Genomic DNA, 23,372 nt, shown 5'->3' on the forward strand with positions numbered 1-23,372 from the left:
AACTTCAAACCCCTACGATTGAATCCGGAGAAGTTAAATGGGAAAAGTTAATATCCAGTCATTGACTGGGAGGCCACAATCAATTCTAAACAGGTCGCTAAAATAAAAGTTACCCAGACCCACCCAAGACGTCGCTTTGATGTTGTATGACATCAGCTGCTCCATGAAAATAATGTCTGAACAAATCTGCGGTGTTCAACGCGCACTGCGGCGTTTTTACCTGTGAACGTAAATTTGGTATTACTGCCTGTAAGAGTGTCACACACCTCGAATAGGTGTTCACGCGCTTCTGTCACGAGGGAGGAGAGAGAGGTGGACGTTGCCCTCTGTGCGCACCTGAGGTCGGTGGTTTTCCTTCGGCTTCGGGTGTCCGTGCTCCTGCAAAGCAGTCCGCAGTTTTCCCTTCTTAAGCAAGGCGGCTGCGCGTGCCAGCACCCGGGAGTGCGAGGGAGCGGTGCCGCCGTATAAAGGACCCGGAGGGCAGAGTTCAGTCTCTAGGCCAGGCGTCAGCGGTGCTGCTGCAGGATACGCTCGCCATGGCCCTCCCGACGCCTCTGTTGGTCCTTCTCGCCTCTCTTCACGCCGGTAAGTGGCCTGACCGCCACTTTAATTCTCGTCCGCATTCACAGCATGATTTGTACTGGTGGTGGGGACCGGCGCCCATTTTGGGGACCGGGACTTATTTTACATCATCAGACTTTGACCCACAGCAAGATAGATAACGGCAGAGCAAGGAGGAGGAAGAAGAAAGTAGGGGGACAGTGAAAAGGGCGGGGAACAGGCATAAAAAGAACCCGCAAGAGTGAGACAAAGAAGCAAAGTGTAGCGGCGGGTAAAAAAAAAAAAAAAGACCGTGATTAGGAATCAAGACCAAACAGCCTTTGTGTTTGCAGCAGTCATACACCTGCTCCAGAGGGCAGCTACAAATAATAATTGTTGGTCCCTGCGTGTCCTATTTTTATTTTATTTATTAATTTATTTAATAAACTATGCAGTTTCAATGCCAGCCCTTGCAAACTTTGCACTAACCTCTCTGTGGGTCAGGGTAACAACCTTAGTGCTAAGAAGAGCAGGAGTAAATGTGTTTTCAGGGCGGGAATGGAACAGCTCTAAAATTGAAGGTGGTCTAGGAGAAGGAATTTCTATGAGAGGAAACACGCTTTCTTTGCGGTGAAGCACAAAAAATGAAAGCACAAACATATTGTTATACCACATTTCCTCATGTGGGGCCTATTACATTTCGGCATGCAGACAGTCGCAGAATTCCCAAGAGTAATCCCAGAATTCTTTGGGATTTCCTAAAAAGTTATTGTATTCCAAACATAGATATAAGTCTACATATGTTAAGTTGTGTGATGTTGATTTCTAAAGCGCTCTATCATTGGGAGGGAATCTTGGCGCTGAGCAGGTGTGGGCCTAGCGGGATTAGTTGGAAGCCAGGTAATCAGCTTGTTGCAGAAATAAGGGTGTGAGGAAGAGTCTTGACTGTCTAGTGGCAGGACCTTTAACTTTTTACAAGCGATGTAGGAAAAGGCTCGACCGCCGGATCAGGTTCTCCATATGCGCGGGATATAAGCCACTAGGAGTCTGGCCGAGCGACGGTGTCTGGATGGTTTGTAGACGCAGATACTGTTATTGAGGTAAGCTGGGACCGTGTTATGCAGTTCCTTGAAAGTGTGGTTGAGGAGCAAGGAGTTTGAATGCTGCTCCTTTGTGAGATTTTCTTTCCGGGGGGGGGGGGGGGGTTGTGCAGCTCTGATGTGTGATGTGGATGTGGCGGGAGAGGTTGAGAGTGATTCGGACTACCGATTTCTGGATGGTTTGCTGAACCCAGTTGTTGGACTTGGCCCTTTTTGCAGGGTCATCCCAGAACGTTTTGCCTTCCTCCTATATTTTCTCTGACCTGTTGGTGGTGGTTTTATGACTCTTGGCACTTTACCACTGCTGATCAGTGCTAAAGTGCATATGCTCTCCCTGTAAATTGTTGTTATGCATTAGTGATTCCATGATTGGCATATTTGATTTACAAGTCAGAACCTAGTACAGTGCACTGTGTGTGCCTAGGGCCTGTAAATCAAATGCTACTAGTCGGCTGCAGCACTGATTGTGCCACCCACAGAAGCAGCCTGTAAAATGTAACTCTGGTCTGCCATTGCAGACAGGGCCGGACTGACTACCGGGCGTTTTGGAATTCTGCCGAGCAGGGGGCTGATTTCCCTGCGGTGGGGGCTGATTTCGTTCATGGAGACCTGCGTGTACTTCGAAATAATTAAAGCAAAACAAATTTCGTTCTGTACACGCAGGTCCCCATCAACGAAATCAGCCCCCAGCTCAGCAGCATTCCAAAACGCCCGGTAGCCAGTCCGGCCCTGATTGCAGTGCCTGTGTGCAGTCTGGGACTGCCATGTCGACTTCGCAAGTGCACACACTTGCCAGTCCCTAAAACTTCCTTTTCTACATATCAGTCACCCCTAAGGTAGGCCTAAGGTACCCCTGTGGGCAGGGTGCATTGTATGTGAAAGGTAGGACATGCCCTGATGTGTGTGGTATGTCCTGATAGTGAAATACTGCCAATTTGTTTTTTCACTATTGCAAGGCTATCTGTTCCCATAGGACAGAATGGGGAGTTTGTTTTTAACATCTTATAAACATAACTGACTCTGGGAACAAGATAGAAAAATAAACTTTAGTATGCCTGAACTCAGAATGTTAAAATAAATCTTTTAGTGAGGGTGATTTTTGCATTCTGCGTTTGAAAATACCACTTTTAGAAAGTAGGAATTTTCTTGCCTAACAATCCAGTGTGCCTCTGCTAGGTTTGTGTATTGAGGGTTGACTGCACCGGGGGGACGATAACACCATGCCAGAGAGCAAGTGCCCCTCGGGATCCAATAAGGAGTACCCCATGAGCTCCATGCCCTCGGCATCATCAATGGAAATTTGCATAAAGTTCCATATGTCTTTGAAAATCAAACCAACTTTCCCTCCTCTCCCATTTATCTGTGGTTTATGTACCACCTTGTAGCCCGGTGGACATGCCAATCCTAATTCAACCTCTGAATCAGGGCGAGTCCAGGTTTCTCTAAGAAACAATGCATCCAGATTGAGGGATTCAATTAAAATATATATCTCCTGGTGATGCTTCACCAGGGATCTAGCGTGGATGAGGCTACAATTAAGGCTGTCCAGTCTAATTTTCTCTGGTGGTGCTCTTACCTGCACTCCAGCCATATATTCATACCCTACACCTATATATTTTACTCGTTATTTTATAATACAAGCAAATTATGTATCTAAAATTTTCATTCCTTCTATTTTTTTTCTTAGTATTCATTGCATGGCGGTGACTTTATGTAGGTTTTATTTAATACAATCTAAAATCACACGAGCTACACCAGTGTGCCAGACTAACATTTTGCAATTGGAAACAGACACTTTACCAATGTCATGGTTGCAACACATTCTCTTATTTGCTTTTTCAAAGTTCTGTTATGGTCCTCTTATACTTGGGATTGAATGTGCATTCTAAGAGATACATCACACAATGAGAATACAAATAAAAAATTATTTAATCACATATTTTCTGCCAGGGTCTTACTAGCATGTTGTTCAGATGCTACAAGAGAAAAAGCACACATGACTCTCATAAACTCTGCTCACCTCGCACACTCTCCTAACCATGTCATAAGATGTACTTGAAGTTATATGTTATCTCTGGGTGTATTCCTGAGACCGAAGCTAGCACTCTAGCGAAGATCAAAGTTTCCCAGTGATGCTCCAATATCTTGCATTCATTGTTCTAATTTCTACTATAACTTCTGATTAATATAAATCTTTTATCACAGTTCCTAAAGTTAGGCTTCAGCAATGACTTCCCGTACCTCCCATCTGCTTTCTTCATGCAACTTCTAACATCACCTTCTATGTGTTATTCATGTGCGTTTTTGTGCCTGTTCCTCTAATCCTATTTACTGATTCTTTCATATGAATTCTTTCCAAAAGTATTATTCCTTTTACCTCTAACTATTCACGATAAGGTGTACACCAAATCACACAGCAAGATTGACAGTTTCTATGACATAATATAGAATTATTGACAGTACATTTCCTGCATGTTTTCTAAATCAGTCTGTTTTCCTTGACTACCAATAAACTATCCTGATAATCTAAATATGATCTGCTGTGGATGTAAGTGAAAAGTACATAATTATCAATAGAGTTCATATAGAAAGACCCATTCTTCTATGCCATCTCCAAATGAGACCATGAACATAGCTAAGCCCTTATAGTGCATATTCAGTTCAGTTCAAGTTCTTTATTTCGATGGTTTAAAAAATCATCATAAAAAGTACATAATATAAAATACAATAACACATATAATGTATACCTTTCATTATTATAAAAATAACCATCGACCAAACTGTTTCAATTCCTATAAAATACAATGTAGAATTAAAAATAGATTAGTCTCTAGTGTTCCTTAGTCTTACAACAGCTTTCAAAAAGCTTACTATTGAGCATAAAGTATGCATGTCATTTGCTCTTTGTAGGAACAACAGGGCTACTTTCGCATGACGGAATTTTCCATGTTTTAGAATATCGACCAAAAACATACGCCTAGGGGAACGATAAAATGGACACAATAATACAAAATGAAGGGTGTCCTGCGGAGACAAATTGTCGCAGCCGCAGGCACCCTTCTGCTCAATAGTTGCAGTAAAACCAGACGGATAAGATAAAATATTATGCAACAAATTGAGCCTAAAACGACACATTAAAAATCTCTCCTGCTGATTATGCAGCAAAAATAGGTAGGGTTCCATACCCGCTGTGTCTTTAACTAGGCGATGCGCTACAACTGAACGTTTTAATGTTAAGGCTTTAGTTTCCCTGAGCATCTCCCATTTATCCAGCAATAATCTCTTAATTAGTAATTTGCTATTTCTTGAGATTAGAGCAGGGGTACTAAAAAGGGTATGCTGGCCTACGGATTCTAAGGATATTTTGACATATTTCAGCCATGGGATTAGCATTCCTTTGTCCCTTTGTAAACAATCCGTAAGAATTTCCTTGCTTAGTTCAGCATCCGGGTTAGCCCAGATGCTAAGCCAAGCCAAAACTGGTCTAATCTTAACCTGATCTGCGATATATGGGATACCGAGTTCAGAATGACCAATTTCAGCTGGTATTGTGGGTGGGATCTTTAAGATTCTACGGATGAATTTATCTTCTTCTAATTGTAGCTGTTTAACATCCCTGAAGCCCCACACCTCGGCTCCATACACTGCTTTGGCTATACTTATTGAGCTATATAAGCTCATTACTTGCTCCGGGGACCAGCGTCCCAGTCTTTGGGCAAAATTCATTATTGCACCACAAGACGAAACTAGTTTGGTACAATGTTCCTCCAGCAGTGTGTCAAATTGGATTTTCCCATCAAATAATAGGCCTAGGTACGGAAAGGTGGTTACAGTGCCCATAGTATGTGTCCCAATATTAAATACCGTTTTTTTAGTCGGTTTCTTGCCTGCGATCAATGCAAAGGATTTACTCAAATTTACGGAAAGATCCAGTTTTTCCATAAAGTTTACAAATCCATTAATCAATATTTGTAGACTTCGCGGAGTCCGAGCGAGGAGGACCGCGTCATCCGCGTACAAAAGGACTGGTATTTGACGCTGTCCTACCCTAGGACAATCAGTTGCCTGGGCTATGAGTGATGACTCCAGGTCGTTAATATATAGTGAGAATAGGAAGGGGGCAAGGATGCACCCTTGCCTTACTCCACTGGAACATGGGAAGGGATCGGTTTGCCCACCCTCCATACTATAGCGAACTCTCGCTGTAGTGTTCCAGTGTAGCTCTCTCAGGATATTTATCAGTCCCTGGTCAATCCCCAAAGAGTTCATCCTTTCCCAGAGCTTGCTTCTATTCACATTGTCAAAGGCCGCCGCCAGGTCCATAAACCCCATATAAATAGTACCATTACTTGCTCTGGTATATTTGGCGACCAGTAGGTATAAATTTAAGCATTGATCACTGGTCGATTTTCCTGCTCTGAAGCCATACTGGGTGTCAACTATTGTATGATGCTCTTCAGTCCAGGCCATTAAACGATTTAAAACCACCCGCCCCAATATTTTGGCCGAGACATCAATCAATGATATAGGTCTGTAACATTGGGGGTTGTCCTTATTTCCTTTTTTGAAGATGGGTACGATTAGGGCAGTGGACCACGACCTCGGGAGTCCTGTTTTAATGGCTGCATTTAACACTCTCGTTAAAATTGGCGCCCATAGATCGACATTGCTTTTATACAGATCTGGGGGAGTGCCGTCGGGCCCAGGGGCTTTGTTTGGTGTTAGCCGTTTAATTGCCTGCGTAATCTCAGTGAGTGTGAAATCCTGCACCCAGCTCCTATTTCCGACCCATACCCCTTCTTGTTTAGAATCATTAAAATGATTATAAAGGCTCTCAAAATGGGATACCCATTGCTGTGGGAGAATATTTGTACTGAGGACCGGAGTGGTACAGTCATGAAAACAGGGCCTATTTATGATCCTCCAAAATTCAGTGAAGTCCCTGTTTTCTCCAGCCTCTCTTAAATCTGCCCATAGTTCTGATTTTAAAGTGGACTTCCTTTCTCTGGTCTTAATTTTATCGATTTTTCTATACTTTGCCACTTCCACTATGTCCCTTGGATTTGCCTTAAGACTTGCTTTTAAATTTCTTAATGCTCGTGCACAGTTTACATCGAACCATCTAGGATGTTTCCCTGATTTTCTAGGACCTTTTGCCTCTAGTAATTTGTCAGCGAGTTTAGTTAGTTCCCTAAAAGCGGCAACTAGGTCAAATCCCTCTACTTGGAGATCTAAACAATCCTCCACCCACCTTCTCCCCTTTACGACCAGTGCAGTGTAAAATTCAGGGGCATCGATTTTTGCCCATTTTAAACGCCTTCCCTGATTTGTGGGTTGTAAAATGGTGTCCAACTGCTTATTCATTTTAGTGTAGCCCTTGTACAATATTTCCATGGACAAAGGATTATGATCACTAAAGGGACTCCATTTAATATTTACCATCCCGATCCAGTGTTTGGCGAAGGTGGATATCAAAATGTAGTCTATAATAGACGAACATCCCCTTCCTTTAAAAGTCGGTATCAGGGTGCCCTCTGGTCCTGGGGTTATCAAGTCAATGGTGTGTGCTAATAAGTGACTACCTATCAATTTTGTTAATAGTGTGCCCTCAGAGCTATGCTCAAAATGTGGCCCTTTTCTAAGTGGGCAAGCATCCCAGTCTATAGTTACCAGTATCAGGCGTGAGCAAAGATGGCAATTTAGATCCCCCATTAAAAGGACGAATGAGTATTCCCCACCTTTTCTAAGGTCGGTTTCCTGCTTCAGTCTAACATCCAATTCCTCAAGCACGGTATTAGTGCCACTTCCTGCGCCAGGGTTGTAGATATTAAATAATTGTACCCTCAGCCCTTGCCCCTGAAAAGTTACTGCTTGCAAGTTGTCTGAAGTCCAGGATGGCTCGGTCCATCTCCCCTTTAAATTAACATCAACATATATTAAGCCTCCTCTTGCTCTACCCACCCTACTCTCCTGCGCTGGGACAAAAAAGGACTTATAGCCCTCCAAGTGATAAATGTCGGGCTCAACTGCCCAAGTCTCCTGTAAGGCTATTATTTGAAAGTCCCTTAGTTGGTTCCTCCACTCGACATTAGCTATTTTTCCAGCTAGTCCTGCTATGTTCCAAGACGTAATTTTCACCTTACCTCCCTGTATCCCGGTCAAACTTGGGCCGTTGGAATCTGGTTTATCTACCCCCCTCCCTTCAGGCAGGAGATCTTTCCTCTCCCCAGTCTGTTTTTGAGGGAAAGTTTTTTGGGGATTCAGTGTATGCCTTCCCTCAGATATTGTTTCATTTGTATTCGTGGCCGTCCTTATTTCCTTCCCTACCGGGCAAGTCTCTAACTTAGTTAGTCATTCATTTTCATCCAGGGATTGGAGGGGGGTAAATCTGTTCTTCCACTGTAGGCCATCCAAATTTAGTAATGGTGGATGGCTGTATTCATGATTCCTTTTCAGACATCCATCTATTCCTCCTTCCATCCAACCTAGATTATGGGCCGAGGGGTACATAGTTCTGTTTCCAGGGTAAAAATATCCCAATGGCATGGTTCGTATGGTGCTGGTTATATTTTTGTTGTAATTGCCCAGTATATACTCCACTAGATTTGGATTTCTGAAATTTGCAATAATACAGTCCCCTTCAATATCCTTCCCTCTGTTGCCCAACCATGGAACTCTTCTCACATGGATGATTTCACCCCTTTCCCTCCCTTGGAGAGGTCTATGTGTGTTTAGCCAGTTTATGATCTTGTTTTTTAACTCTTGGTATGGTTCCCTTTGGCCCACCCTAAGTTCAGGAACCCCGGCAAAGACCACAACATAGGGGCTAGCTTGGGGAGGTAAATTTACTCCGGGAGGGGGAGGATACGTTTTTCCCTTACTATCAGGGGCTTTCTGCTGTGCTTCAACCGGGCCATGAGATGCAACCTGTCCTGGCTGCATCTGAGGTCTTCTAAGCTGATCATGAGTTTTAGGGTGACAATCTTTCATATGTTCAGCAGGGCATCTATCCTGCAAGTGGTCTCTACTTATGGTTGGGACATGAACCTGATCGGTAGTACATATCACATTTCTTGTAGTAATATTATTCGTAGGTGGTGGCCTTGGGGGGAGAATCACGGTTGGTGTAATATTTTCAATAGGGGTGGGATTAATAGTTTCCTTCGGCCTCGCCTGTTTTTGGAGCTCATTAGTCATTCTATCTAATTTGCTAATCAGTGGTTTTATTTGGGCAATAATGAAGGTTTCCAGGTGTTTTTGCAAATCAGTTATGACTGATTGTAGCCATCCTGGCGGACTTAATGGGCTTGGTACACCTATTTCTATGACCTCATCCTCTGATGGTTGTTTCTTCCCACCCTTATTGATGGATTTTGGTTTCCTTGCTTGCATAATCTTTGAGCCTCTTTTAGGCAGCCTAGGCTTACTTAAATTTGGTCTTTTTGCTGCCTTGCAAACAGATGGTTCTGCCTCTGGTGGCTGCTGGCCACAAGGCAAGTTTCCATATGAAATATCCAGGCTATTTTCCTGTAAACTATCACAAAGGTTTACTTCTGGGGCTTGCAGAGGTCTGCTTTGCATTTGTGTGTGGGAGTTATTTGTAGGGGTCATTGATAGGCGTCTCTGGGTGCGTTCAATTTCCCCATTTACTGCCCCAATGACCTTCCTTAACATTAAATCTATGGCCGTTGGGGGAGCCGAATATCCGACTGCAATGTCAGTGTCAGATTGGCTATGTGTGGTAATCAGCGGGGTACTTGCTTTACGCTTATTTGATCTTGTTTTAGGTTTCGTAGCCATAGCGCTCTTTCAATTAACAGCCCCCTTTCTCCCAATATGGTCAAAGCAGAATGGCCAAATACTAATCAGTGTTTAGCATTTAACATTTGGCTACACAGAAACAAAGGGCATGTCGTGTATATCAATTTGTAAAATGACCAATCATGCAACACAACCTCAGTGTCCAGCTTTTAAGTTCTATAGCGTCTATACAGCAGTCTGATTTTAACAGGAGGAACGAAGAAGTCTTACATGTATGTCAGCCCCAATACCTGGGTTTTACGCCAATGGATGTGGCCCGGCCCGGCCTCCTTGTGCCTCTGAGGGCCACAGAGGGCCCGCCCTATGCCTGGGCTTAGCCCGCGCGCAGTCCCGCGACGCGGGGGGTGGGGTTACTTTTGTAGCGCCCGCGGGCGCGAAATCCGTCACTTCCGCTTCCGGGCAAGGGATCTTGGGTGTTGTAGTCTTTGTCTCCCCCCACACAGCGGCCGCAGTGTCCAGCGGCGGCGGGAGGGAGAAAGAACGAGCAGCAAGGAACTCAGCAGCCCCACAAGACTCAAAAGAGCACAGGTAAGCTCAGGGATACTAGCGCAGTTGGTACGTTCGTGCCAGGACCCCCCCGCTTTGCCGGGGGTGGGGTTACTTTTGTAACGCCTGCGGGCGCGAAATCCGTCACTTACGCTTCCAGGCAAGGGATCTTGGGTGTTGTAGTCTTTGTCTCCCCCCACACAGCGGCCGCAGTGTCCAGCGGCGGCGGGAGGGAGAAAGAACGAGCAGCAAGGAATTCAGCAGCCCCACAAGGCTCAAAAGAGCACAGGTAAGCTCAGGGATACTAGCGCAGTTGGTACGTTCGTGCCAGGAACCCCCCTCTCCCAGATGCTTATTCCGGTTCAACAACTATACTTCGCCACACTCCCAGTGCTCACCTCCTGATTGAGTTGTAAAGCCGCCGGTTTAGCCAGCAAAATTCCGCCGTCGTATTCACCAGTATTTAGTTTTTTATGCTGGCACTATCAAATATTCCGTTCAGGCAATCCATTCCGCACTGGAATTGCAGACCCGCCGATTACCATGAGCAGGTCAGCGGATTAGCGCCCAGCGGGACTCCGAGCCGCCATTCCAGTGGGATACCGGTACCTCCAGTGAAGCAAGTGCCTCCGTTTTTTTTTTTGTTTTTTTTCCCAGCCGGGTTTCACCACAAACTCAGCGGCAAAATGCCGAAAAGAAATTCGGAACGAAGAGAAAAACAAACTCCTACGCCCGGCCTTGGCGCTTCAGCACACCTGACTGCAGAGTCGACATCGCCATCACCATGAGGGGGAGGAGCATTCCCAGTCTAGTCTTATTTTATGTGAGAACAGGAATTACCGGACATATTGTAATTAATTTAGCTGACCGTAATCGGGACCCTAACGGTATTTTTTTAGGAACATAGCTGATCTGCCGCAGCATATTCCCTATACTCATCATTGGACAAACGTGACAGTACTATCTTTTCCTACCATCGCTTATAAAGGTTATGGAATGAAAGTGCAAAGAAAGCCCCCTTAGCCGTCACCTCCACATTTGGAGATAGAAGTCTTCACCAAACATGAACTCTGTATGATGCGGCACAAATGTTGTCATTTTCAATAGCATCTTGTTTTGTATAATATGAAGCAAACCCCAAAATATTTCAAAGCTTCCAGCCTTTTAATGAGACCAATACTCATTTATAATGATTCTGAATGTGATGAAACTAAAATGTAGTTTGGCTTACAAATTAACATATAACATTTTCAGGACATCTGCAGTATTTTGAACGCAAGTTTTTTTTATATGTGTATTGATGGATTTTTCAGTTCGTGAACCTTGACTTGCTAAAATAGGGTGCCCTAGCCATTTCGTATTGAACATATGCGTTTTAGGAAGAAAGTATATAATGGAAGCTCACAGGCGGTTTTGTTTTTAGAAATGACAATTATTCATCCGAGAGCAAGTAATCCCTCTTTTTGCCACCTTATTATCAATTCATGAAACTCATTTTCACGTGTTCATTAGATTGGCAGACAATTTGCAATAGCGTGTTTCAGCATGTAATTGCTTTCGTCAGTATTTTCCTTAGCCTTCTTTTGTCTTTAGCATTATAGTACCATAAATATCCACATAATGTGGGTGTGTGTATGTATATTTACATACACACACACGTCCCCACAAGCATAGTAACTCACACTTGTATGTATATTTCACTAGAAGTGATTTAATATTAGAAGTCATACGCCTTGCATGACATGGGTACATGTGATAATTAGTTCACTGAACTATACCTAGCACATTTCAGTGGGCTTTGAATCCACTAAGATGACGTTCAGGTGGCCACACTTTTGTCATAAATAAAACAATGTTATGTATGCTATATATTCATTAAAACGTTGTGGGAAGCTACAGTAGATCACCGGGAAATCAACTGACAGACTGCTGCTGTTGGAAGTACAATTTTGCCAGGAATGTAGTCTCACATGGCTGAGGAAGATGGTGTAAATGTATCCAAAATGTGCTCTCATTTTAGCTTCTGGAGCACCTTCCATAACCTCTATGAGAATCTTATTAGAGAAAAGTTTTTTTTCTAAAACATTGTTCATCAAATCCCAGCAAAGGGTCAGCATGCTTCACATGGTAAAATCACGTAAGAACTCACTAGAGTTCTTGAAATAAGTACAACACCAGCAAGAAATGAATTGTATTGTGACTTAAACCTATTACCACCCTTTATATATGCTTTTTTTTGTGACCCTCAAAACTGGGTATTCCCCACAATGCATTTCAATAGGGACCAGTTCCCTTAGAACTGTCATGGCTGCCACTACATGTTGTGGCCAATCACGGGACCCCACTCAATTTATCATGGTTGTCTGAATGTGCTCACCCTGAACCCTTAATTTTTAAAATTCATTTTAGGATGCAGGGACTATGTGCTTGAGACCAATACTGGATGCCACAAAATATTGTTCATGTTGTGGCCCGCCAATCAGGATTGAGTAGCCCTTTGTAAATTGGCCAATCAAAGCATATCTGGATACCAGCAGTCCAGATGCACCTAACTTTTTAACCCCTTCATGCCTAACCCGAACCGATTAATGGATTTACACCAAATCACAAAAAGCATATATTCTGTGTAAAGTTCTGACTTTTGCCAAATCTAGTGTAATTGTGTTCAGCCATTATCCTGTATTGGAGAGCAAAGTTTCACATGAGAATTCACATGGTAAACTGCAATTTTGTGACCCTGCTTTTTATGGGCCCCTGCTTGATCAATCGGTGCAAAACTTTCCAAAAAAAGAGTTGCGGTGGATCAACTTTAAAAAAAACTTTTGCAAATTTGTCATATTACACCAAAGTTATTAGTGAAACAAAAAGCACTTTTCCTATGGAAACTCTGATCTAACTAGCTTTGTGCAATATATTTTCCAAATAAGTTTATACATGCCTGGAAAAAGTATCAGAGGAGAATTTCCCTCCTCATGTTCCATTGACCATAGCAATTCTAGATTGTGCATGTCTTTGTAACTAGTAACATGGATTGAATTTCAAAAGTGATCATTGTCTTACAATTCATTAAGTGTTTGCATTATTTAAGTTTTCCTTCAAATTTATATGAATCAGTTTGCAAATTTGTGAAATTTAACAATTCTGCTGTGACAAACACAACACTAGTTTACACATTTTCTTAATCTACTTCTATAAGCATTCATATGATGCATTTATAATCAGTCTCCTCAGTTATTCACACTCTGATGGATTCTGACCTGTCTGTCTGTATTAGTTAGCCAAGATAGTATTATGGCACACTAATACAGATAGTATTACAAATAGTATTTCTTCTTTTTTTTTGTCCCTTCCCCTTCTTATACCACCTCTTACTGAACTTCCTGGGACCCCAACATTGGCATGATAAATCTGCATTTCCTCCTCCAAAAACACCCCTAATTCTTGCTATTGTTTGTTAACCTCTCATCTTTGTTTGAACCTCCTATCTCAATTATTTACATTGTCTAAACTTGCAATATTACTCTGTGAGCATCTAAGGTGGTGAAAAATATTTTTGCTGAAAAGTATACATTTTAAACTGTTTGTGAACTTTTTCATCTCTTTTAAAATTCAAATATTTTCTCACTTTGTCATTTAGATATTGTTTGCTTTCTTATGTAAGTCACGAAAAAAATCTTTGTTCACATCCTCTGCTATAACTTTTTCTAATTCTCCTCATCAGTTAAAACAATTACTGCTTTATATTTTCTATTTATGATTGTTCATTCATTATCAATATTTTTAGAAATGAAGTGCTCAAACACCTTCCTGCTTCCTCCTAATAACTTGAGTGTCTGATTCTCCTAAGTGGAGAGCTTTCAGAAACTTTGAGGCACTCTTTGCTTTGCAATGTGCCATCAACAATGCCATTTCCAACCGCATGCTTTACACTTGCCTTGGAACCTTACTCACCTTTCTGACTGCATCCATAATCAATTTATTAAATGGTGCGCAATTGTACTATTAACACACAGATTTTTGGCACTTCTAGCATTTTCAGATAATTCTCCAACCTTTTTAGGTCTCATCTACGCAGCGCGCATGCGCTACATAGGAGGACCTTTAGCCGTCGTTCTGCTCTTTTTCAAAGCACAAACTCCTGCTTGTGGCAGCATACACCTTGCGGGAGCGCGCAGGGGCGCACCACAAGCACGAGTATGTGATTCGAAAAAGAGCAGACTGCTCTCCCCAGCGCGCGCCTCTCTCCTCACCCACACTTATTGCAGCACCGCTCTTTCGTGGCCGTATCCTTTTTATTCTCCATACGAGTGTGGATTAATGGAAGGCAGATGCTCTCCACTGTAATGAAACTGGTCTAGAAAATAAAGATCGTTTGGGTTTTAATTGCTCTTTTGCTTTTATAGTTTCGTATTTTTATTTCACCACCTTCCTCTGAGCGGTTTCCTGGCAGCAGTGTTTACATCTATAACATGAACATTACCAGCTCTAAAAAAAAAAAAAAGTACACTTTTAACAAGATTTCCCATCTAAAATTTCCAATTTTAAGCTAATTTAAAATGAGCTGTTCGAAAAGTGTTTCCCCGCCCTAAATATTAAGATTTTACAAACACTTCCCTAAGACCGGACCCTATGTAAGAGCATTCCGAATCTAAAAATAAGCAAGAGCATTCCCTTCTTTAAAAATGATCCGCGTTGAACATTACTTCTCTTAAAAAGGCCTGCCTTTGACATTCCAACTATGTTGCAAATGTTCTCCCATCATGCACGCACTGCCGAACCACAGATAGTTCCGCCGGCTATTATACCGCACACGCCATTCCTTTCACCTGAAGGGTGTGTGCGACCCAAGCAGAAGTGGACATTCCGGACAGCCCTTATAGCTCCAGGCGGAAATGCGCTTCACAAACCACAGTAACTACCATGAAAATCTATTAAATTGTTCGTTCTGACATTAATTATTGCCTGTGTATTTTTGACAGTTGTATTCTTGGTATATTTTGCGTATAAACTGCACATCCTCATTAGCAATTGGGAATCTCCCACACCTAAAAACGTCCCCGTTCTGAGAACTTCCTTGAGATAAACTCCCCTCGCATGAAGTTTGCCTCCTAAGTAGCATGCTGTCAGCAGACCTGTTTATACCTATAATGATTGATTGAAAGTGCTCACCAGTGACAGCTGAAGCGGCGGTGCACGTCCGCCTCACTCGTGTGCCAGTAGTTCAAACACGCCTCATGACCACTGCCTTCTGGCTTGTTCTAGAATGTGCCACTCTGTGCACTGTGGCTTCCACACACTAATTGTACCCGGCGTGGAATCTTATGGGGAATCTTAGCCTATTGAAACCTGTATCGTCGCTGTTGCGAGAGTCCTGGAACACTTTGATTAACACAATTCTTATATTTTAAATACCAGTGACAGCAATTTTGTTTGAGCTCTTAGGCGGCCAAGCAAGATTATAGTGCTCATCGTAATCCATTTGTGTGCAGGTCCCACTCATCTTAGAAGGACCTCTGAATACCGTGCCTTCCATTTATACTGGTGCAGTGTTTTGTGATTTTTAAAGAGCTGTATTTCCGTAATCCTATTATCGTGCTCTTTAAACTCCTTTTTAGATCTCGCCTACGCAGCGCGCATGCGCTGAATAGGACGGCCTTTAGCCGTTGCTCTGCTCATTTTCAAGCACACACGTGCTTGTGGCGGCATCTACCTTGCGGGAGCGAGCAGGGGTGCGCCACAAGCATGAGTGCAGTGCTTGAAAATGAGCAGACTGCTCTCCCAAGCACGCGCGCTCCTCTCTCCTCGCCCGCACGTCCCGGCCACTCACTCGCTCCGCCCTCTCAGTCTGTTTTTTGCTCGCGCTTCTTGTCTTTCCCCCTCTCGGTTTAGTCTTTCTTCCCCTGCTTTCTTCTTACTTTCATCCATAAAGGTTCAGAATATTAATGCTCTATTGAGTCCGAGTGCGAGAGGAGTGCGTATCTTCAGATGTTGCCTCGGGCACAAACAGCCAGCATTGCCGAGCCGCTGACAGACTGCAGACTTTATTACGTTATTCTTTAGAAATATTGCGGGGGCCACAGCTCCCACCAGGGCGCGTTCTCTCTCTCTCTTCTCGCTTTCTCTCTGTCTTTCCCGCTCTCTTTCTCTCCCGTTCTCTCTCTCCCCCTCTCTTGCTCTCTCTCCCCCTCTCTCGCTCTCTCTCCCCCTCTCTCGCTCTCTCCCCCCTCTCTGTCTTTCTCACTCTTTCCCTTTCTCTCTCTCTCTCACCCCCTCCCTCTTTCTCACCCTCCCTCTATCTCTTTATCTCTCCTTGCTCTTTGTGTCTCTCCTGCTCTATCTCTCTCACTCTCTCTCTCCGCCTCTCTCTCTTTCTCACTCTTTCCCTTTCTCTCTCTTTGTCTCCCTCCCTCTCTCTTTGTCTCCCTCCCTCTCTCTTTATCTCTCCTCCCTCTCTTTTTTTTTTAAATAAATGTTTTTAGTGGCATTTTCATATTACAAAAGACAGATTGTGTTAAGATACATGTAATTTGACTTCATTTCGTACATATTACATCATTGGATATTGCTATCCTCTCATTAAGTAGACCTGTATCTTATCTTTATTCAGGTCTTGTGCCCAACAAATCTTATGTAGAACTGGGATGCGAAACTGGGATAACGTTCATGGAATCCAGGGTACATATATCGAACGAGGTGTCAGGGTTGGTGCGCATCTCGCTGGTTGGTATGTCTGAGTGCTGCTGGGGGGGGGAGAGTGGTTGATCCAACCCTTATGTCTTGTCTTCGAGTCCTGTGAGGTTTGTGGTGGAAATATCGGGAAATTTTACGTATTTGCTGCAAGAGGAGAGTTGGCGTGTGTGCTTTCGGCCAGGGCTTGTGAATGTGGGTCCACTGGGATGTGTGGAGAACCAACTGGGTCGTCGTGTGTTGGTGGCTGCTTGAATTGGTGTATTAATAAGGTCCACTCCATAGAGATGGGGTGCTTATGTATCCCCTTCACCACCTCCTCCCTTAATGTGTCTTCCTCTGCCGTCACCCATTTGTGTACTGCTCCCACCCTTGCCGCAATTATGGGACCCATGGGGGATCGCCGGTGCATAGCTATACTTCTTTTAGCCAGTAAAATTGCCAGTGAGATGAAGCGGAGTGAGACTTTCTGTTGCTTCTGTTTCCGGAAGATACCCAATGCACAGCCTTCCCATGTGTTTAGGTGGGTAAGCCCCGTGAGATCTCTGAGTGTCCTGTGAACAGTGTTCCAATACGGCTGTAGTGTGGGGCAACCCCAGAACATGTGGTAGAAGTCTGCTTCCCATGATCGGCATCTGGGGCAGAGGAACTGGGTGTCTGGGTAGAATATTTGGAGGCGTGCTGGCGTTTGATACGCCCTGTGTAGGATATAGAATTGTATATACATTTCTGGACACCTTCTTGGGGTATTCGATGGCCATCTCCCACTCTTACTCGTGTATTTGGCGCCCTAGTTCCTCCTCCCAAGTGGCTCGCAGGGCCTCCAGGGGTCTGTTTGTGAGCTCCCGAATGGCTTTATAGAGCCAGGTTTGTCAGGTGTCCCCCCCCACTCCCATGTGTATGATCGTGTGAATGACCGGGTGTGTTGCGGGCTCTCCCGTCGATAGGTCGTTGTATGATCGATAGCTTTCTAGGAGTTGGCGGTGTAGTAGGAACTGACCAGGAGGGAGTTCATAGTCATCCATAAGCTGGTGGTATGGTCTAAGCTGACCGTCCTCAAACACTCTATTTCAGTTAGTCTGTGGTTTGTCCATGTGTGTAGCATGTTAGTTGTGTAAAATTTCTCTTGTTTGTGCCATCCGACTAGAGGCCACAAGGGGGAGTACGGAGGCGTCCCTGCCGACATACGGTGTATCCGTTGCATGCATTTGCGTGCCACCGCTACTTGTATGGGGTGTGAACGCCTCGGTTTAGTACCTGGCAGTAGCGGGCGGTGGAGTTCTGGGATGGGTACCCGGCCGGTCGCTGTATATGTCTCACCTATGTGTCTGCCTGCCGTCCAGTAGGATAGCCACTGTAATTGTGCTGCCAGGAAGTATGATTCGAAGGACGGCGCGCCTAGTCCTCCCTGTGTGGTGGGTAGTTGTAGTTTCGCTAGTGCCATCCTATGTCTGCTTGTTCTCCATATGAGCGAGCTGAGGAGTGAGTCTAAGTCCCGAAAGAAAGCTCTGGTTGGGATTACCAGCAGATTTGTGAAGTGGTACACTAGCCGCGGGACTATTATAATTTTGGCTAAGGCCACACGGGGCTAGCGGGAGGTTCTTCCAGAATCCGACCGCTGATTTGATTCTGACCAGTGCTCTGCGGTGGTTACCTTCAAATATGTCGGCCTGGGTGTGGTAGAGACGGATCCCGAGGTATCAGGGGGCTTCTTCACTCCAGGTCACTTTATGTTCACCCAGCCATACATCACGAGGGGGAGGTTCGGTGTAGTGGGTAAACCATGGATTTGTCCCAGTTTACTCTGAGCCCGAAGGCTTCCGCAAATTCGGTCAGTGTTGCCCAAATGGGTGTTAGGTCTGCAGTAATGTCCCGAATATATAGCAAAAGGTCGTCGGCGTACATGGAGACACTATGTGTGGTATCTGCTATGGGAATGCCCCGGTGTACCCCTCCCGTCGCAGCCGTATTGCCAAGGGTTCTACAGCGAGGGCAAAGAGTAGCGGCGAATGCAGGCAGCCCTGCCTCGTGCCTCTATGCACCTCGAATTCTGGCGATATGCATCGCCCTATGCGAATGTGCAAGGTTAGTTTGGTGTATAGGAGTTGTGTGTATGCTAAGAGGATGGGACCGAATCCTGCTCGCTTTAGGACCGAGCACAGGTATTGCCATGTGAGTGTATCGAAGGCCTTCTCAAGGTCCAGGATAAGACAGGCTGCTCTGGGGAATGCAGCACCCACTTGATCTTGGATATGGAAGAGGCGGCGTATATTTTGGGACGTGTTTCGGCCCGGAATGAAACCACATTGATCTGGGTGAACCAGGGGTCGTACAATTGGTGTATACCTGTCCGCTAATATTTTCCCTAGTATCTTACAGTCAGTGGACAGAAGCGTGATGGGAAGATAGGAGGCCATCTGTTGTGCATCGCGATTTGGTTTTAGGAAGGTTACAATAACTGATTCCAGGAGGGATCTTGGTAGTTCTCTTTTCTCTAGCGCTGTCGCGAACATCGTCACCAGGTGGGGGACCAACAGGGGGGAGAAAGTTGTGTAGTATTTCAGGGGGAAGCCGTACAATTGGTGTATACCTGTCCGCTAATATTTTCCCTAGTATCTTACAGTCGGTGGACAGAAGCGTGATGGGAAGATAGGAGGCCATCTGTTGTGCATTGCGATTTGGTTTTAGGAAGGTTACAATAACTGATTCCGGGAGGGATCTTGGTAGTTCTCTTTTCTCTAGCGCTGTCGCGAACATCGTCACCAGGTGGGGGACCAACAGGGGGGAGAAAGTTGTGTAGTATTTCAGGGGGAAGCCGTCTAGCCCCCGAGCCTTGTTGCGAGCCAGTGCATGTAGTGCGTGGGTGACATCGGCGGATTGTATCTCTGTATTTAGTGCAGTTCTCTCTGCCTTCGTGATTTTGGGCATTGTCAACGGGTCTAGAAAATGGTCAAGTATTTTCTGCCCTATCGGTACTGGGCTACGGTAAACCTGGGAGTAGTATTGGTGGAACGCCAAGAGGATTTCCGCCTGGGACCGCACCACATTTCCGGAGAGGTCTAGCAATTCAGTAATGGGTTTCACTTCTGTGTCTTGTTTGGCCAGCCATGCCAGTAAGTTACCCGTTTTATCCCGCTCCTTATGCATCCGGGTTGCATACGCCCTGAAGTTGTACCGACGGAGGCCGTTGCTGGCTGTTCGGCTTTTGTTAGTGCTTGCTCTAGTGTCCGTTTTACCCCTGCTATTTGTTTAATGCATTCTCCCCGGGCTACTACTTTGAATGTGTCCCATTCTACTTATGGAGATGTCGCCGTACCTGCTTTGTGTGTGAAGTATTCCTGTATGCTTTGCCCCTGTTCGTGTTTGAAGACTTGGTCCGTCAGGCAGTCCCGTGGCAGTCGCCAAGTGGGAACTGGGGGATGGGGGGGGGGTCTCCAGTTTAACCACAGGATATGGGTGTCGTGGTCAGAAATAATCCGGCCTAGGTAGTCCGTGTGTTGAATTTTGGGTATTAGTGGTGTTGAGCATAAAAATCTATCCAACCGGACCCGCAGGTTATGCGGTATGGGGTAGAATGAGTACAGTCGGGTCTGTGGATGACGCATTCTCCATGCATCTGTGAGTGCCCATTGTGTGACCCAGACCTTAAACCGTTCTGTTTGCTTGTAGGCTGGAGAGTGTGGGGGTGGGGGGTGGGACCGATCTAGGGTAAGGTTTAGTGCGCATTTGTAATCGCCCCCTAATAATCATGGTATGGAAGCAAATTGGGCCAAAACGCCTGTGAGGCGGTCCCAGAACCCGTCTTGTTCTACATTTGGGGCGTATATATTGCCCAAAAGTTCTGATTGCCCATCTAGGAGACCTTCCAGTAGGGCATATCTCCCCTCCTTGTCTACCACTCGTCTTAGTTCCTGGAATGGGGTCCCTGGTCGAACCCAAATCAGCGCCCCGCGTGCGTATGCCGAGTATGACGTGGCACTTATAGTTCCGCGCCATTTGGCCTGCAATTTGCCTATTTCCGATGTGGTCAGATGCGTCTCTTGCAAGAACGCGATTTATGCGTTCTGGTGTTTTGTATATGAATATACGGCGTAACGTTTGCTCGGTGTATGGAGGCCCCTAGTGTTCAGCGTTAAGATACTAATGTCTGTATTTTGCATTGTCGTAGCCATTTGGTGTTGGTAGTACGTGCTAATGTGACGAGTATCAGCTGGAGTTCTTGTGCCCGACGATTCCCTAGCAGCGTGATAAACATGTGTGACATGCGATGTCGCCCATTCGCGTGATGCGGTTACCCTCTCATGTGAAGGTCCATGATGGGAAGGAACTTTACTGAACAGGGGCAATGAACTGTAAACTGGGGTTCGGAAACAGTCCCAATATCAAGGACCTATTGCCGGTGACGACACGTCCAAACCTACTCTCATAGAAGAGGAGAGTGTAACAATATGATGTGGGGGTGGCAGTGCGTGTATGCGAGGCTGTTCGCCGATCGGGCATTTGCAGGATCATTGGTCGTCGTCTGAATTGTGCTTGATCATGCCTGCGCTGCGTGCGCTCAAAGGGTGAGTCTTGGTTGCGCTGGCTGTTGAGGGGCTGCCCGTCTGGGGGATAACCAAGGGGGGGTGTAATTGAGTCCACTCCGGAGCGCGTTCTGTCACTGTCATCTTCTCCTTCCGATGAAAAGAGGTTTGGGGCTCGATCTGTGTCCTTTGCGGGTGGAGAGGTCTGTAGTTCCGTCACTGCTCGTAGAACCTCTCGTCGCTCCTTCATGATTTGCTCCAGGTCCGGAGATTCCTGGGTATGGGTCTCAGTCACCCTGTTTTTACCGCTGTGTTGCTGCTTCGAGTTACGTCTTCTAGTGCGTGGCGACTTGAAACTTGGGCCGCGTGTGGTCTCTGCCCTGGGTGTTTGCGCACAGTGCTTATCCGCACATTTGTGTGCTTCTTCGGCGTTTGCAAAGAAAATGGCGGAGCCGTTATAAATAACTTTGAGGCGGGCAGGGAGTATTGTATGTTGTTCGCCCTCAGCCGTCGTTTTACTTCCAGGAACGATGATCTTTGTTGCTGCACCGCCTGTGCGTAATCAGAGAATATCATTATCTGTTTATTTTCTACCTGCAAGGGGCCCGATTATCTGGCGGCACGAAGCACTGAGTCACGGTCTCGGCAATGCAGGAATTTCGCCAGCATTGGTCTGGGGGCGGCTCCTGGTGGGGGCTTGCGGGCTTGGGACCCTGTGAGCATGTTCTATGGAGAAGAATGCTGTCCGGTCAGCTGTGGGAGTGAAAGATTTCACCCATACTTCCATGTGTTCTACCAGGTTCCCGCCTTAGATTCCTTCTGGAAGACCCAACACGCCGATATTACAGCGTCTCGAGCGCCCTTCTAAATCATCCACATGCTCTTCCATTGTTGTCAGGCGGCTCAGGACGGTTTGAAGTGTCATCTGGTGTGCCTTGACGGAGGGTGTCAGGTCAGTCAGACTCCTCTCTCCATCCTTCACTTTGTCGGCCAGTTTTCGATGGTCATCCTGGATGAGGCTGATGTCCATTGTCAAGGTGCCGAGTCGCTACTCCATGGACACCCTGGAGAGTTCAATGGCTGCCAATACTAGTCTAGTTTGTCCGAGATAGATTGATCGGACTGAGGCGCGGTAGTTTTGGCACATGTCCGGGTATTCAGCATGTTCTCAGGCGCAGTCTCTGGCACAGTCGTGTGCTGCGATGTTCTCGGCTTTCCCATTGTGTTGCCTGGGAGGGTCCTTCACACAGTGGTCTTTGCTGGTGGCTGTGAAGTATGTGGCCGAGTCCCCGCTTAGTGGGTGCCCCAGTGCTGGTCGTGGCGATTTCGCTGGTCACAAGGGGCGCGCTGGGCAAGGAGATAAGAATGCACTGGCTCAGTAAGAGGGAGGGGGGAGGCCTATGTTTTGATCGCCCCTGTGCCCAGCCCGCTGCCTTGTTGTTTCGTAAGCGATCGGGGTTTGCCAGGAGGGGTGTATTTCACTGTGCGCATTGCCCTGGGAAGAATTTCAGGCAGGGATCATAAGTGTTCCAGCAGCCAAGTCAAGCGCCTCACCAGGGATGCAGTGTACAGGCTGATTCATGCGCGGTGTGGATCATGGTAGGGTCAGGCACTGTCTGTCGGGGGCGTGCTACAATCGGTACACGCAGCAATAGGAGGGGGTCGCCTTTCGACCTGGGGGGTCCGCCGCTCACCTCTTCTTTGTTCGCGGTGTTTTCACTGAGGCCTTTGAGTCTTATCTTCAGACTCGCCGTTTGTTGCGAACCTTGGGTGCCATTTTGGGGTCAGGCTGCACCGGCAGAGTGTATTTCTTCGGTTCTCAGCTGGGTCGCGGGGGGACCCGTTCCCCCCCCCCCCTGAATCGCTGATGGCAAGGCTGGCACTCCTGGCACCACTCAGAGCCCGGGCCGTCTTCTGGATCGGGTCCGCGGCGGTAAAAATGGCAGGCTGCCTCTGGTCTCCGCTGTCGTCGGCGTCCGTCTCGGTCCCCTTTCACAGTCGTGGGTCGGATGCCATCTATCCATGATGTCTAGTTGTCCGGTCACCGCCCCGGCCGTCTGTCACTCTGCTCATGCTCCCGGTGTGCACCCCTCGGCTCAGGCCCGAGTGTGTGTTGTTCCGGGGTGGGGGGATTCCAGGCAGGTATTGGGACTGTTTCGATAGTCCATTCAATTCAGGTGCCCCACCAGGGGTGCAGTGTTCAGGCTGATGCAGG

The 23,372-nt window shown here is 46.0% G+C and overlaps 1 protein-coding gene across 1 annotated transcript in view; it reads left to right on the plus strand.

Moving 5' to 3' along the window:
- The first annotated feature begins 305 nt into the window (after positions 1–305).
- Positions 306–23,372, plus strand: part of MELTF (melanotransferrin) — a 297,224-nt gene continuing 274,157 nt past the window's right edge. Inside the window, exon 1 of the mRNA XM_085635302.1 lies at positions 306–585. Coding sequence (XP_085491428.1) covers positions 537–585 — 49 coding nt within the window. The 5' untranslated portion in view covers positions 306–536. The remainder of the gene's footprint in view (positions 586–23,372) is intronic.

Source organism: Triturus cristatus, chromosome 11 (genome assembly GCF_964204655.1).
Source record: "Triturus cristatus chromosome 11, aTriCri1.1, whole genome shotgun sequence".
Lineage (NCBI taxonomy): Eukaryota > Metazoa > Chordata > Amphibia > Caudata > Salamandridae > Triturus > Triturus cristatus.